Source organism: Somniosus microcephalus, chromosome 26 (genome assembly GCF_052327205.1).
Source record: "Somniosus microcephalus isolate GS21.2 chromosome 26, FLI_Smic_1.0, whole genome shotgun sequence".
In the NCBI taxonomy this organism is placed as follows: domain Eukaryota; kingdom Metazoa; phylum Chordata; class Chondrichthyes; order Squaliformes; family Somniosidae; genus Somniosus; species Somniosus microcephalus.
Window position 1 is genome coordinate 28530406 of NC_141012.1, and position 13813 is coordinate 28544218.

A 13813-nucleotide genomic window follows, 5' to 3' on the forward strand; every position below is an offset into this window, starting at 1 on the left:
GCCACCTCATTTGCCTTGCAGTACACTTCAATTCTTTCCACATACGTGGTCCAGTCTTCTACCTCGTTGTCGAAAGCAGTGATACTGCCACTCTTCGGCATCTTGAGTGGTTTAAAATGGCGCCTCCCGCGCTTTTCCTTCTTCCCCAATGGAATAAAATGGCGCCTCCCGCGCTTTTCCTTCTTCCCCTTGCTGCCACGCTGCTCCTAGCGTTCTACAGGGTAATGGCGGCGACCCGCGGCTTCGGCACGTCTCACTTTTCCTTCCCCTCGTTTCATTTTCTCTATGCTGCCCGGTTCTTGAGCACCGACCGCGCCCTGTGCGCTCCACCCTCTCTCTCTCTCTTTTCCTCCTGACGACGCTGCACGGCCCCTTTGCAGCGCCGCTCGATCGAGCTCGAGCCCGCCGCAGTCCGGAAGGGTCAGCGCACTACCTGCTACCAGCACGATTTGCTGGAACACCTTGACTGGGGAGCCAAGCCCAGCTCTCCACAGCCTCCCCTGCAATTCTCCGAACTCCGATGGATCCCTGGGCGGTTGCCCGCGGTCGACGCCCGTTGCTCTGACTTCGACCTCCAAGAAGCTTCTTTTCAGGGAAAGATCCCCGTGAGGTGATGCAGTACTGCAGGTGAGTTCGAACCTGCTCGTCGCCAGTGTAGTGTCCGCGTATCAATAATACACGGACTGCAGGAGAACAATAATAACAGGTATTTACTGAACAGAGGGTAAGCTTAAAACTGAAAGTACAGAAGCCTGCTATGGCTTTATATACAGGTGTGGTCATTGCCGGTACTACAGTATAAAGTCAGTTCTCTCTTAAAGGTACATACACAACAGGAAGGAATGTAGGACTACATTTTGTTCAAAAATGTCAAGGTTTTTCTTTATCGAGTCAGGTCTCCCTTACTGCTGTGACATTGATCTATATTGATGTGTTTAATTCCAGAAAAAAGACTATTTGAATAAGTTGTTAATGCTGACAGATTCCCTTACACTTCTATTTATTATGCAGTTTTAATTAATTTAACCCCAGGCTGAGGAAAGTTAGCCAAGAAGGAAATACTCAAGGGAAGGAAGTGCAGTTGTACATTTTCTGTCGGTTTAGAGGTTGCTGTAAGTTTGGAGAGACCATAAACCCTTAATTTACTCTGATACAATACACACATATATATAGATGTATATATAGCAGGGGACTGATGAATGAAGTGTTGGTGGACTGAAGATTGCACTGAGGCGTTTCCAGGCGCCAACCTGGCGTTTCTATGACAACCGTGGGCGGCGACCTAGACCCGGGCTCCGGCTCGGCGGGCCGGGAGCCTCACTGGACGGCGCTGCTGAGGTGAGAGGGGCCGGGGGGAGATTGAACGATGTTTAACGGGGCGAGAGGCGTTGCTTGTGTTTGTACTTGTCCAAACGGCGAGGGTTTTTTTTCCCGCCTCAGGCCTGCGGGCTGGGGCTGAAGGCCGCTGGTCCGCTCCTGTCGCAGGAATCCTCTCCACAAGCTGCCCTAGTTTCCAGGAATCTGGACTCGGAACCTCCTGCCTTTTTAATAATATATATTTTTTGAAAAATCGCCTGTTGCTCGGCAGTTAGGATCAAACAAATGAAACAAAATCTGCAGTCAGGCATTGCTGCCACCAGAGATTGTTTGGAGAGTTTCTGTTTGGGTTCAGTTAATCTGCACCAGTTCTGGGAGTTTGTTAAGTGTGAGCCTGCGGAAGTTTCCATATCTGCAACAGTGAGATTATTTTTGCTCGAGTAAAGTGTATGGCAAATTTTACATGCTCTATAAACCTGGTATGTTGTGCTGTTTCTTTAGGGTGCTATATTTCTATTACTCTGCTTAAAACTTTAGTTGTGTGGGTCTCAGAGCTGTATTACCCATGTGGAGACAGTTCTCTTAGCCTCTACCAACATAAGCAGATTTCTGGTCATTATCACGTTGCTGTTTGTGGGAGCTTGCTGTGCGCAAATTGACTACTGTGTTTCCTACATTACAACGCTCACTACAATTCAAAAGTACTTCATTGTCTGTAAAGTGCTTTGGGACGCCCTGAGGTCACGAAAGGCGCTATAGAAATGCAAGTCTTTTTCGTTCTCTTGCCCAGTGCCAGTGGCCTTCTGCTTACTGGCTGCTACATGCCAGTTACATTTTAATGTGATGGAAGTGCTGAGGGGGGATGGTGAACTCCCTGCTAACATTAAAATGATTCAATATTAACTGCATTTTTGGCCCTCTTTGAGAATATTTTAAACTTGCTTCTGCAGTTACATTGCAAGTGTGTGTGAGATTATCTCCTAGAGGTGCTTTCATACTTACTTCATGTAATCGCATCATTGTCCTGACTTCTGATTTACATAGTTGTTTGAGCATCCAAAACCACTTTTACCTCAAAGTAAACGGGTAGTGCAACTGGCCAACCATAAGATTGCCAGGAAGCCAGCTGACCCAGAAGATTCATACAATGAAAGTACACCAGAAAATTACTTTATCAGTAGTGTAAACACTTAACTGTTTTAACCACATTGTGATATATTCTGATATTTTTAGTCTGCATTGACTGTGCACAGTAAAATTTTAGTAAACCATGGTGGTGTATTTTCTGAGGTTTTACTAAAGTACAGATATATTGTTGAAAGGTATATATCGACAAGTTTGCTATGTTAGGAACAGGAGTAGGGTATTTAGTCCCTCGAGCCTGTTCTGCCATTCAAGTAGCTCATGGCTGATCTGTACCCCAACTCCATTTACCCACCGTAGCTCCATATCCCTTTATTCCTTTCCAAAAAAAAATCTGTCGATCTCAGTCTGGAAAATTTAAATTGACCCAGCATCCAGTCTTTTGGGGGAGATACTTCCACTACACTTTGTGTGGAAAAAGTGCTTCCAGATTTCACTCCTGAATGACCCAGCTCTAATTTTATGAATATGCCCCCTTATGTCTCCATTTCCTTTTATCTCTACTGTCTATCTCCTACCACCCAACCAATTGCCAACCCATGCCACAAGGTTACTCCAATTCTGTAAGCTTTTATTTTTGCTAATAATGTCTCGTGTATTACCTTATCAAATGCCTGCTGGAAATCTATATAGACAACATTCATAGATACTTCCCTGTCCAGTATGTTAGTGACCTCCTCAAAATAATTCAACTAAGTTAGTCAGACATGACCTAGCCATCACAAATCCATGATAATTCTCTTTGATCAGCTCATACTTGTCCAAATGTTCAGTCACTGATGGCAGATTATTTCTGTTCTGTTTCCAGGGGTTGAGAAATTATGAAGTAAAATTCAACAATTATAAAATCTATATGTAAATTCTCCAAGGTTTCCCTCAATAGCAATCTTGGCCTTATGAGAATTTCAATGAAAGAGACTTGCAGGTGATCAGATAAGTTGATTGGAAAATTCCGTTTTCTAAGTTAATTATTGGCCTGGAATTTGCGGTCAGCGGCGAAGCAAAGACGTTCCGAAGTTTGCCTTTTTCGACATGTAAGTGATTTCAGTGCAGTATAGTGGGGATCCCCTAGCGCAATCTACTGTGACGTCAACAAGCTGCCTAGCAGGCAATCACATTGCAGAATTCTCACAGACAGGGAAGCAGGAAATGAGAGCCTGCTTTTATCCCAACTTTTTAAAAATGTTACAGAGAGCAAAACAAGGTTTGGGGCTCTCACATGGGGATAAGGTAAGCCTGAAATATCATGAACATACTTTTTAAAAAAAAAAAAAAAAAAAGATTTTTTTAAAGTTTCTTAAAAATTATTTTTATCATAATGGAGAAATTTGACACTCCACACAATTTAAAGTTAGTTTTTCAGGGCCATAACATTTGTTTAGCAGTCAAAATGCTGTTAAAACCCCAGTTACACCTAATCCAACAAGGTCTAACTATTAATGGGGTATTTAACAGCGAAATTAACGTGGAAAAGCCCAAGTTTTTGTCAGTTTGACTGATTACACTGATTGCCGGCTGGGGGGGTGCAGGTGGTTAGGTGGTGGAGTGGGGGTTGCTGCACAGCGCAGCCTGTGTCGGAGCAGTGAATGACTGACTGCAACTTCAGGATTTCCGTGTTTAGATGCGCATGCGCTAAATCCTGAAGTTGCAAGTCAGTTTCAAAGGGGTCATAATGACGAACACTGTTAGTTTGCTGATATTACCCACCGCAAATTCCAGCCCATTAATTGAAGATTCATCCCATTATGAATCTTCATTGAATAATTAACATCAGGTTTCACATGTACGATGACCCTCAGCTCTATCTCACCACCATCTCTCTTGATCCAGTACTGGATGAGCAGAAATTTCCTCCAACTAAATATTGGGAAGACTGAAGCCATTGTTTTTTGTCCCCACCACAAACTCCATTCCCTGACCACCATTTCCATCCCTGGCAACTGTCTGAAGCTGAGCCAGACCATTCGCAACCTTGGTGTTGTGTTTGACCCCATATCCGCTTCATCACTAAGACCACCTCCTTCCACCTCTGTAACATCGCCAGACTCTGCCCCGCCTCAGCTCATCTGCTGCTGAAACCCTCATCCATGCCTTGATACCTCTAGACTTGTCTATTCCAATGCTCTCCTGGCCGGCCTCCCATCTTCCACCCTCCATAAACTTGTGCTCATCCAAAACTCTGCTGCCTGTATCTTAACTCACACCAAGTCTCGTTCACCCATCACCCCTGTGCTTGCTGACCTACACCAGCTCCCGGTCCGACAACGCCTCAATTTAAAAATCCTCATCCTTGTTTTCAAATCCCTCCATGGTTTCATAAGAACATAAACATAAGAACATAAGAAATAGGAGCAGGAGTAGGCCAATTGGCCCCTCGAGCCTGCTCCGCCATTCAATAAGATCATGGCTGATCTGATCCTAACCGCCAATCCACTATGACAGGACTATCTCCTGAATCTAACAGCATTAGACACACGAAAACAGGAGCAGGATCAGGCTACACGGCCCCTGGGCCCGCTCCGCTACCCACAGGGCCATGACCTATCCGAACCTAGACTCATGTCCAAATTCCTGCCCGCTCCCCGTAACCCTTAATTCCCTTTTCTACTAGGAAACTGTCTATTTCTGTTTTAAATTTATGTAATGATGTAGCTTCGACAGCTTTTTGGGGCAGCATATTCCATGGACCTACCACCCTCTGAGTGAAGTAGTTCCTCCTCATCTCAGTTTTGAAAGAGCAGCCCCTTATTCTAAGACTATGCCCCCTAGTTCTAGTTTCACCCATCATCTGGAACATCCTCCCTGCATCCACCCGATCCAACCCCTTCATAATCTTATATGTTTCAATAAGATCGCCTCTCATTCTTCTGAACTCCAATGAGTAGAGTCCCAATCTACTCAACCTCTCCTCATATGTCCATCCCCTCATCCCCGGGATTAATCGAGTGAACCTTCTTTGTACTGACTCGAGAGCAAGTATGTCCTTTCTTAAGTATGGACACCAAAACTGTATGCAGTATTCCAGGTGCGGTCTCACCAATACCTTGTACAACTGAAGCAATACCTCCCTATTTTTATATTCTATCCCCCTAGCAATGAAAGCCAACATTCCATTGGCCTTCTTAATCACTTGCTGCACCTGCATACTAACCTTTTGAGTTTCGTGCACCAGGACCCCCAGATCCCTTTGTACTTCAGTACTTTCAAGTTTCTTGCCATTAAGATAATAACTTGCTCTACGATTTTTCCTGCCAAAGTGCATAACCTCACACTTTCCAGTATTGTATTCCATCTGCCAAATCTCTGCCCACTTACTTAGCCTGTCTATGTCCCCTTGCAGGTTTTTTATGTCCTCCTCACTCACTACTTTCCCTCCCATCTTAGTATCATCTGCAAACTTTGACGTGTTACACTCGGTCCCCTCCTCCAAATCGTTAATATAGATTGTAAAGAGTTGGGGACCCAGCACTGACCCCTGCGGAACACCACTGGTTACTGATTGCCAGTCTGAATATGAACCATTTATCCCAACTCTCTGCCTTCTGTTAGATAGCCAATCCTCTATCCATGCCAGAATATTACCCCCAATCCCGTGATTTTTTATCTTAAGCAATAATCTTTTGTGTGGCACCTTGTCAAATGCCTTTTGGAAGTCTAAATACACTACGTCCACTGGTTCACCTTTATCCACCCTATATGTTACTTCCTCAAAGAACTCCAGCAAATTTGTCAAACATGACTTCCCCTTCATAAAACCATGCTGACTTTGTCTTATTAAATTAGGATTATCCAAATGTCCTGTTACTGTCTCCTTAATAATGGACTCCAAAATTTTACCTACCACAGATGTTAGGCTAACCGGTCTATAGTTTCCAGCCTTCTGTCTACTGCCCTTTTTAAATAAGGGTGTTACATTAGCAGTTTTCCAGTCTGCCGGGACCTTTGCTGAGTCCAGGGAGTTTTGGAAGATTATTACCAATGCATCCACAATCCCTACCGCCACTTCCCTCAAAACCCTGGGATGTAAGCCATCAGGTCCAGGTGATTTATCCGCCTTGAGTCCCATTATTTTACCAAGTACTACTTCCTTAGTGATTTTAATCGTATTTAGCTCCTCCCCCCCCCCTATAGCCCCCTGCTTGTCAAGTGTTGGGATATTCTTGGTGTCCTCTACTGTAAAGACTGATGTAAAATATTCATTCAGTGTTTTTGCCATCTCCATATTTCCCACCATTAATTTCCCGGTCTCATCCTCTAAGGGACCAACATTTACTTTAGCCACCCTTTTTCTTTTTATATAACTATAAAAACTCTTACTATCTGTCTTTATATTTTTTGCTAATTTACTTTCATAATGTATCTTCCCTTTCTTAATCAATCTTTTTGTTATTTTTTGCTGTCTTTTAAAGTTTTCCCAATCCTCTATCCTCCCACTAGATTTGGCTACCTTATATGCCCTTGTTTTTAGTCGAATACTATCCTTAATTTCTTTACTTAGCCACGGATGGCTGTCTTTTCTTTTACACCCTTTTTTTCTCAGTGGAATATACTTTTTTTGGAATTTGTAAAATAACTCCTTAAATGTACACCACATCATGTATCGTCTTATCCTTTAACCTATTTTCCCAATCCACTTTACTCAATTCCGCTCTCATACCTTCATAGTCTCCTTTATTCAAGCTTAGCACGCTTGTTTGAGATACAGCCTCCTCACCCTCTAACTGAATATGGAATTCAACCATGTTATGGTCACTCATTCCAAGGGGATCCTTTACTAGGACATTTTTAATTAATCCTGTCTCGTTACACAGGACCAGATCTAAGGTTGCTTGCCCCCTGGTTGGTTCAGTTACATACTGCTCAAGAAACCCATCCCTAATACACTCAATGAACTCATCCTCAAGGCAGCCCTGCCCAATTTGATTCGTCCAATTTATATGATAGTTAAAATCCCCCATAATTATAGATGTTCCCTTATTACAAGCCTCAACTATTTCCTGATTGATACTCCGTCCAACCGAGTTGCGACTGTTCGGAGGCCTATATACTACACCCACTAGTGTTTTTTCCCCCTTATTATTCCTTATCTCCACCCGCTCCTCCCTATCACTGTAACCCCCTCCAGTCCTACAAGTCTTCGAGATATCTGTGCTCCTCCAATTGTGGCATCTTGTGCATCCCTGATTTTAATCGCTCTACCATTGGTGGCCGTGCCTTCAGCTGCCGAGGCCCTAAGCTCTGGAATTCCCTCCCTAAACCTCTCGACCTCTCTTTCCTCCTTTTAAGATGCTCCTTAAAACCTACTTCTTTGACCATCTGTCCTGATGTCTCCTTCTGTGGCTCGGTGTCAAAACTATTTATTGATGACGCGCTTGTTAAGCGCCTTGGGATGTTTTACTCCGCTAAAGATGCTATATAAATGCAAGTTGTTGTTGTTAAACTACTGTTGGAAGAATGGAACATGACAGTATTCACCGGAGAAGACACTAATAGCATGTCACCCATCACAAGAGTTTCTATAAGTAAACTTAACAACTTCAGTATTACTGGGATGGAGGCCCTAGACTGTTTAAAAGCACTCAAATTAAATAAACCCATTGTGATGGACAATACATACTGGAGGGTGCTAAATGAGATTGGAGCCAAAATCAACAAGGCATTGACATTTGTTACGAGGGAATCAATGAACACGCGAGAGGTCCCACTCGCTGATGTGGTATTTAGCCTCTCAAAAAAAGACAACAATATTAACCTGAGTAACTACACACCTATTAGTCTTGCATCAATAACTGACAAAATGATAGAATTGATCATTTAAAAACAAATTATTATTAATTTAATAATTATAATTAGTTGTAAGAAACTAAGCTGATAGAGCGGGAGAATGGGACTGACTGGATTGCTCTACAGAGAGCCGGCACAGACTTGATGGGCCGAATGGCCTCCTGTGTCGTTATAACTCTATGACTCTATAAAGCTGACAAAAAAGTGGAAAAATCATGCCTGACTGTGGCATTTTTGAGGAGGTCATGTCTCAAATTGATCAGGGAAAGCCCTCTGATTAAATCTTCCAGAAACCCAAAGAGGTGAACAGTTGAGTCTTACGAGGCAGCTGATGAACTATAGCAGGACTTGGATAACATTTGCAAGCGGGCAGAGCAATGGCAGATGAAATTCAGGAGGGCTGTTGCACATTGGAAGGAAGAGTGGGACACACACTTACTCAATGAATGCTAATGAACTTCTAATGGGAGAACCTGAAAGAGATCTGGAAGTGATAGCAGACTCAACAGTTCATATGTACAGTTATTACAGAGCAACAACCAATATAGGTAACAGAATACTGAGCAATATTGCCAAATCAGTAGAATTTAAGTAAGGAAAAAAGACTAATAGTTGCATCACAAAGATACGTACAGATGAGGGAGGGCACCCATCCCATTTAGTTTGTCCTCCCATGACTGAAATATAAAAATAGATAAGCTGGAGAAACTTGGACTCGAATGAGAAGGGACCATCTAAAAGCATATGATATTGAATGGAATAGAAAATATAAACCTGGAGCATTATTTTAAGTTAAACCTTCACTGCTCAACAAGGGGACATAGGTGCAAACGGCACAATCAAGACTTGTATCAGGAAGCACTTTGTCACATAAAGAGTGATCAGCACTTGGACTGTCATTCAGGGTATTGAGTGGAGACAAAACCAAACTATTCAAGAATTGGTAGGCTGCTGTGATTTGAGTACTGTAGGTTTACATGAAAGGATTGAGGTTGTCTGGTCAAATGGCCTCTCTCTTCTGTACTTATTTTTGTGATGTAACTATTATCTTTATTTCCATGACAATTTTCTCCCCTTTCTTTTGAAGGGCGGTGGCTCCTGATGGACTCTGGTTCCATGGATGCCAGCAACCCTTCAGTACCTCACCCAAGTGGCTATTGTTCATGTGTGAACTTAGTGTGCTGGCAAGCTAGATGATCACAGCCTGATCCTGTTCTTATCAAACGTCCAAATTCCCATAATTAAGAATCCAATGTTTAGGCCTATTCTACCATGTAATTGGTTTGTCATTGAAGTAATTATTAATTATTGTAAAAAAAGCATATGATTGACTTGAAACCCCAACACCATCTAGTGTCTGGACCATACAAACCAGAAAGCTCCTAGGTTTGGCATCTGGTCTGTGCTGAGTTCGCTAATTTCAGGAGGGGTGTTATAATTGGCCACATTACCCTAGGCCAGGAAAAGGAAATAACAGTGAGGTTTCAGCTGGTGTTTCCTTCATCCTTCCACAATCAAATGGCCTGCGAACACTCACTGTTATGGCTCACACATGTGGAATGGTCTCTTGGGAGGTCTGCATGTGTGAATCCATACCCTGGCTTTAGAGAAGAGAGAAAACCAAGGGAAAGGAAATGTGGTAAGTTGTGTAATAATGGATTCTTCTGTTGGAAATGCTAACGGTAAGCATTCCAGTCATTCCTTTCGTTAAAAGGCCTTTGCCACATTTCTGTTGTCCAGCTCCTTTAAATGCACCAAATATAAACTGAACAGAATCCGATGGAGTGTGTAGTTTGCTACGGAAGCTGAGTTTTTGTTTTCCTACCCCAACAGTGAGTGAAACATGGCTTCACCCTCTATTGCGTCATTAAGGTGGGGAGAAATGAAGGTTGCGGGCAGTGATACTGTGTACAAGGATTGTAAAGTCTGGCCGGGAGGAAAACGAGCGTGGGACTGGCGAGAGACAGGAACCCGTGTGAGTAGAGATTTGATCTCAGATGCTGAAAATAATTGTAATCTAGCAAACTGCATAGTTTAAAACAGTATAATTTGTATATATTGTCTGCTGGCAGATAGTATAAAAGGACTTTGTTGTCTACATGGGAAGTAGAACAGTGTGCTGTGGGAACAGGTCCATAGAGGTGCTCTGTAGATTCCATGTCTAGATGTTGTAACTTTTGCAATGCAAACTTGTACTTTAAATTCAAGAAAATACTTATGGAACAACAAAAAAATAAGACTAATGTAAATACAATGTTCAGCCTAAACAATAGATACTTCTAGCTAACAGTGGAATCCAACAGCTAAAGGGAATCATCATCATAACAATATCTAAATGCAAGGCAGAAATAATATTGGTACATAGCAATACATTTTCTATGCTTGAAGCTCTGCACTTCCATTACTTTCAACCTTGTCAGGCTACACCCACTTCCTATGCTGTACAAATCAATTTGAAGATCCTTAACCTCAACTTTAAATGCCCCTGTGAGCTCACTCGGCCTTTTGCACCTGCTCTCATCTCTGCTATTCTTTCCCCCTACTCTTCACTCCACATTGCCAGCCATCTCGCCCTTGCCCTCTAGAACTCCTTCCCAAACCCCTTTACCTTACCTCCTTCCTCCTTGATTTCAGAAGTCTACTTACAACTTTCAGGCATAGTGGTTAGCACTGTTGCCTCACAGCGCCAGGGACCCGGGTTCGAATCCGGCCTCGGGTGACTGTCTGTGTGGAGTTTGCACATTCTCCCCGTGTTTGCGTGGGTTTCCTCCGGGTGCTCTGGTTTCCTCCCACAGTCCAAAGATGTGCGGGTTAGGTTGATTGGCTATGATAAATTGACCCTTAGTGTTAGGGGGATTTAATACGTGGGGTTACGGGGATAGGGTGGGATATGTGTTGGTGTAGGGGTTACGGGGATCGGGTGGGATATGTGTCGGTGCAGGCTCGATGGGCCGAAATGGCCTCTATCTGCACTGTGGGGTTTCTGTGATTTCTTAGTCAACCCCTTTTTTGACCCTGCCCCTTAATCCATTTTACCTAATCTTCATCCCCTTTGGTGTCCATTTTCATTTATTTAATCTCTGTAGTATTCTGGAATGTCGTTCCGACATAAAGAATGTTATGTAAATGCAAGTTGTTGGTTGAAATACATCTGTGACAGTTCGTTTTCCTGATGTACTTTGTTTAGATGACTTCTCCAGAGAATCCAGAACACTTTAATTTCCATTGTGAATCCAGTTCATTTAAAGGGTTATAGAATGGTTTCAAATACAATAAGGCGCATGTGGTAAGAACTGCTGCCATTTTGAGATTCATTCGACAGTTTTAGCACTTGCGTATTGGGACTGACTTCGCAATTATTAGAATACTGACTCTTTCAAGCTGAATTGAAGCCTGATTGCCAAAGATGGTTGAATTCTCGTCACTCTTTCCAGGAGTTTATATATGCAACTAGTTAGTGGATGGCTCGGGTCAGGGAACAGAAATAGTGTAGAATAGGATACATTAGAACAAGAATTGAAAGATTATACAATATTTTAACAGGGCCGCTTCAAACCGCTGAGGCTGTCAACAATCACAGCATCCAGCAGTCGAATTCAGCAACCGTAGATAATTTGATAGACACCGAAGACTAGTGATGAATAAAATAATGTTTCTGTTTCATGGAGCTGTAGTTTGTATCTTGAATATTGTTCCCATGTTCTTGCAGCATAGACCTGGAGTTCAGCCAGCTGATGTTAATGAGATTGTGAACAAAGGTATTCGGACTCTTGTAATTGGAAGGGGGATGGATGAAGCATTGCAAGTAAGTACATTTTGAAGGATAAACATTAAACAAAATGAATCAAGCTTCACTTGCTTGTGGCTTTGATGAGCCCATTGCTTTTTTGAAATGTAACTTTTTTCACCACAATCCATTCAGTAAATAATTTTTCAGATTTGGTAGTAAAAGTGTTCCATTTACAATAGTGATTATATTAATTAGATTTTAATTGTGTGTGTGTGTATTTTGAGAGAAATTTAGGTACAAACTTAGTATTTTTAATAACATTTCCCTGAAACACATTTTGAAGGCACTAGTGGCAGTTAGTGACCTTGAGTAACCACACAGTAAGACATGAATTTCTAGTTGTTAATCTCCACATAGCAAGTCTGCTGTTTTGGAAGATGGAGGCGATTGGGCCATAAGGAAGAATGTCCCCCGAGTTCCCCTGGGCTGCTATTGTGTACCTGCTAGCACCAGACAGTTGATCGCCAGTGATAATAGACTAGAAACTGAGACTATCAAAAGAAAGGTGGGAAAAGACCATCAAGCTCATTCATGCTCACCTCACTAATCCAAACTCATGTACCACCCTGCCCAATTTCTAGTAATGTAGGTGTCAGCCTTGGCTCATTGGTACCATTCTCGAGTCAGAAGGTTGTGGGTTCAAGCTCCACTCCAGAAACTTAAGCACATAATCTAGGCTGACACTTCAACACCAGCATGGAGGGAATGCTGCATTGTTAAGAGGTGCCGTCTTTCAGATGAGACGTTAAACCAAGGCCCCGATTTGGATTTTATAAAAAACTGTCCTTAAAGAAATGTGTGATGTGGGACAATTTTGAATAAATGTTACCGTTTATCAGACTAAATGGTACAGTGGTAAGTTGTAAAGATCTCTTTAGATGTTTTTGAATAGCGGTATTAGGCATCATCTACTGTATTATCAAATTGAAGTTTTTAAGGATCAATAACAGATTTGTCCTTCAGTTTTGTAAAATTATCCATTTGTGGCATGGTAATCCACAGATCTGATCTGCATTCAGATTTGATCCAAGTCAGTAATGAGTGCAGACTCTTCCACTGAAGTAGCATCATAGAAATCTAACTCGCAATGTTGTTTGTAGGTGCCTGAAGAGACACTGGCTTTCATCAGAAGCATGGGTGTTGATGCTGTGGTTCTCCAAACAGAGCAAGCTGTGCAGCAGTATAACGAACTGGTGAAAGAGGGGGTTGCCGTCGGAGGAATCTTCCATTCAACCTGCTGAAGCATCCTACTCCTGCACTCAATGACTGAGCTGAGTCGACATCTTGTGTACCACACGAGAATAGCTAGTTATGTTTGGATGCCTAGTTTTAGCATTCCGTTACAAATTTTTAAATATAAGTAGCAAATTAACTCATAAAATTTGTGCTCTGAAAAGTAGAGCCGATTCTGAAAACTATTTGAACAATTCATGCCGTTCAGTAGCCCATCATTTCTACTGAAAGCATTATTTGGACTGCAGTGAAGCAATGCTTGATTATATTTTCTGTTTGAGTGGTTAATAAACATTCCTTGTTGCCTCCTCCTAAAGTGTATGTTGAGCTCTATTATATCACACCTGACCTTGGCTACTGCATTCATTGGGTTCTAATCAGTGCTATGAACATGGGATATTTACCTTATACATCTGTAGCCCGGAATAGCAGGTAGTAAATGCCTGTTATCTTGTTTACTTTGGGTCTGGAATTGACTCTGTAATTGAGGTCACAACATGGCCTAAATTACTTTCCTGCAAGCCACTGGCAATTTGAAAGTCAATG

General features: G+C 42.3%; 1 protein-coding gene across 3 annotated transcripts; it reads left to right on the forward strand.

Moving 5' to 3' along the window:
- Positions 1 to 1200: 1200 nt before the first annotated feature.
- Positions 1201 to 13583, forward strand: LOC147100365 (mth938 domain-containing protein-like). 3 transcript variants are annotated; one of them, XM_085968001.1, is made up of 5 exons: positions 1201 to 1338; positions 9332 to 9883; positions 10078 to 10219; positions 11954 to 12049; positions 13135 to 13583. In XM_085968001.1, exons 3-5 carry the CDS (start codon positions 10088 to 10090, stop codon positions 13273 to 13275), a joined length of 369 nt encoding a protein of 122 aa, XP_085824127.1. In that variant the 5' UTR covers positions 1201 to 1338; positions 9332 to 9883; positions 10078 to 10087; the 3' UTR covers positions 13276 to 13583. The 3 variants fall into 3 exon arrangements, with proteins under 3 accessions (XP_085824127.1, XP_085824126.1, XP_085824128.1); XM_085968000.1 differs by lacking the exon at positions 9332 to 9883 and having other exon boundaries at positions 1221 to 1338; XM_085968002.1 differs by lacking the exons at positions 1201 to 1338; positions 9332 to 9883 and adding an exon at positions 1697 to 1796.
- Positions 13584 to 13813: the final 230 nt, after the last annotated feature.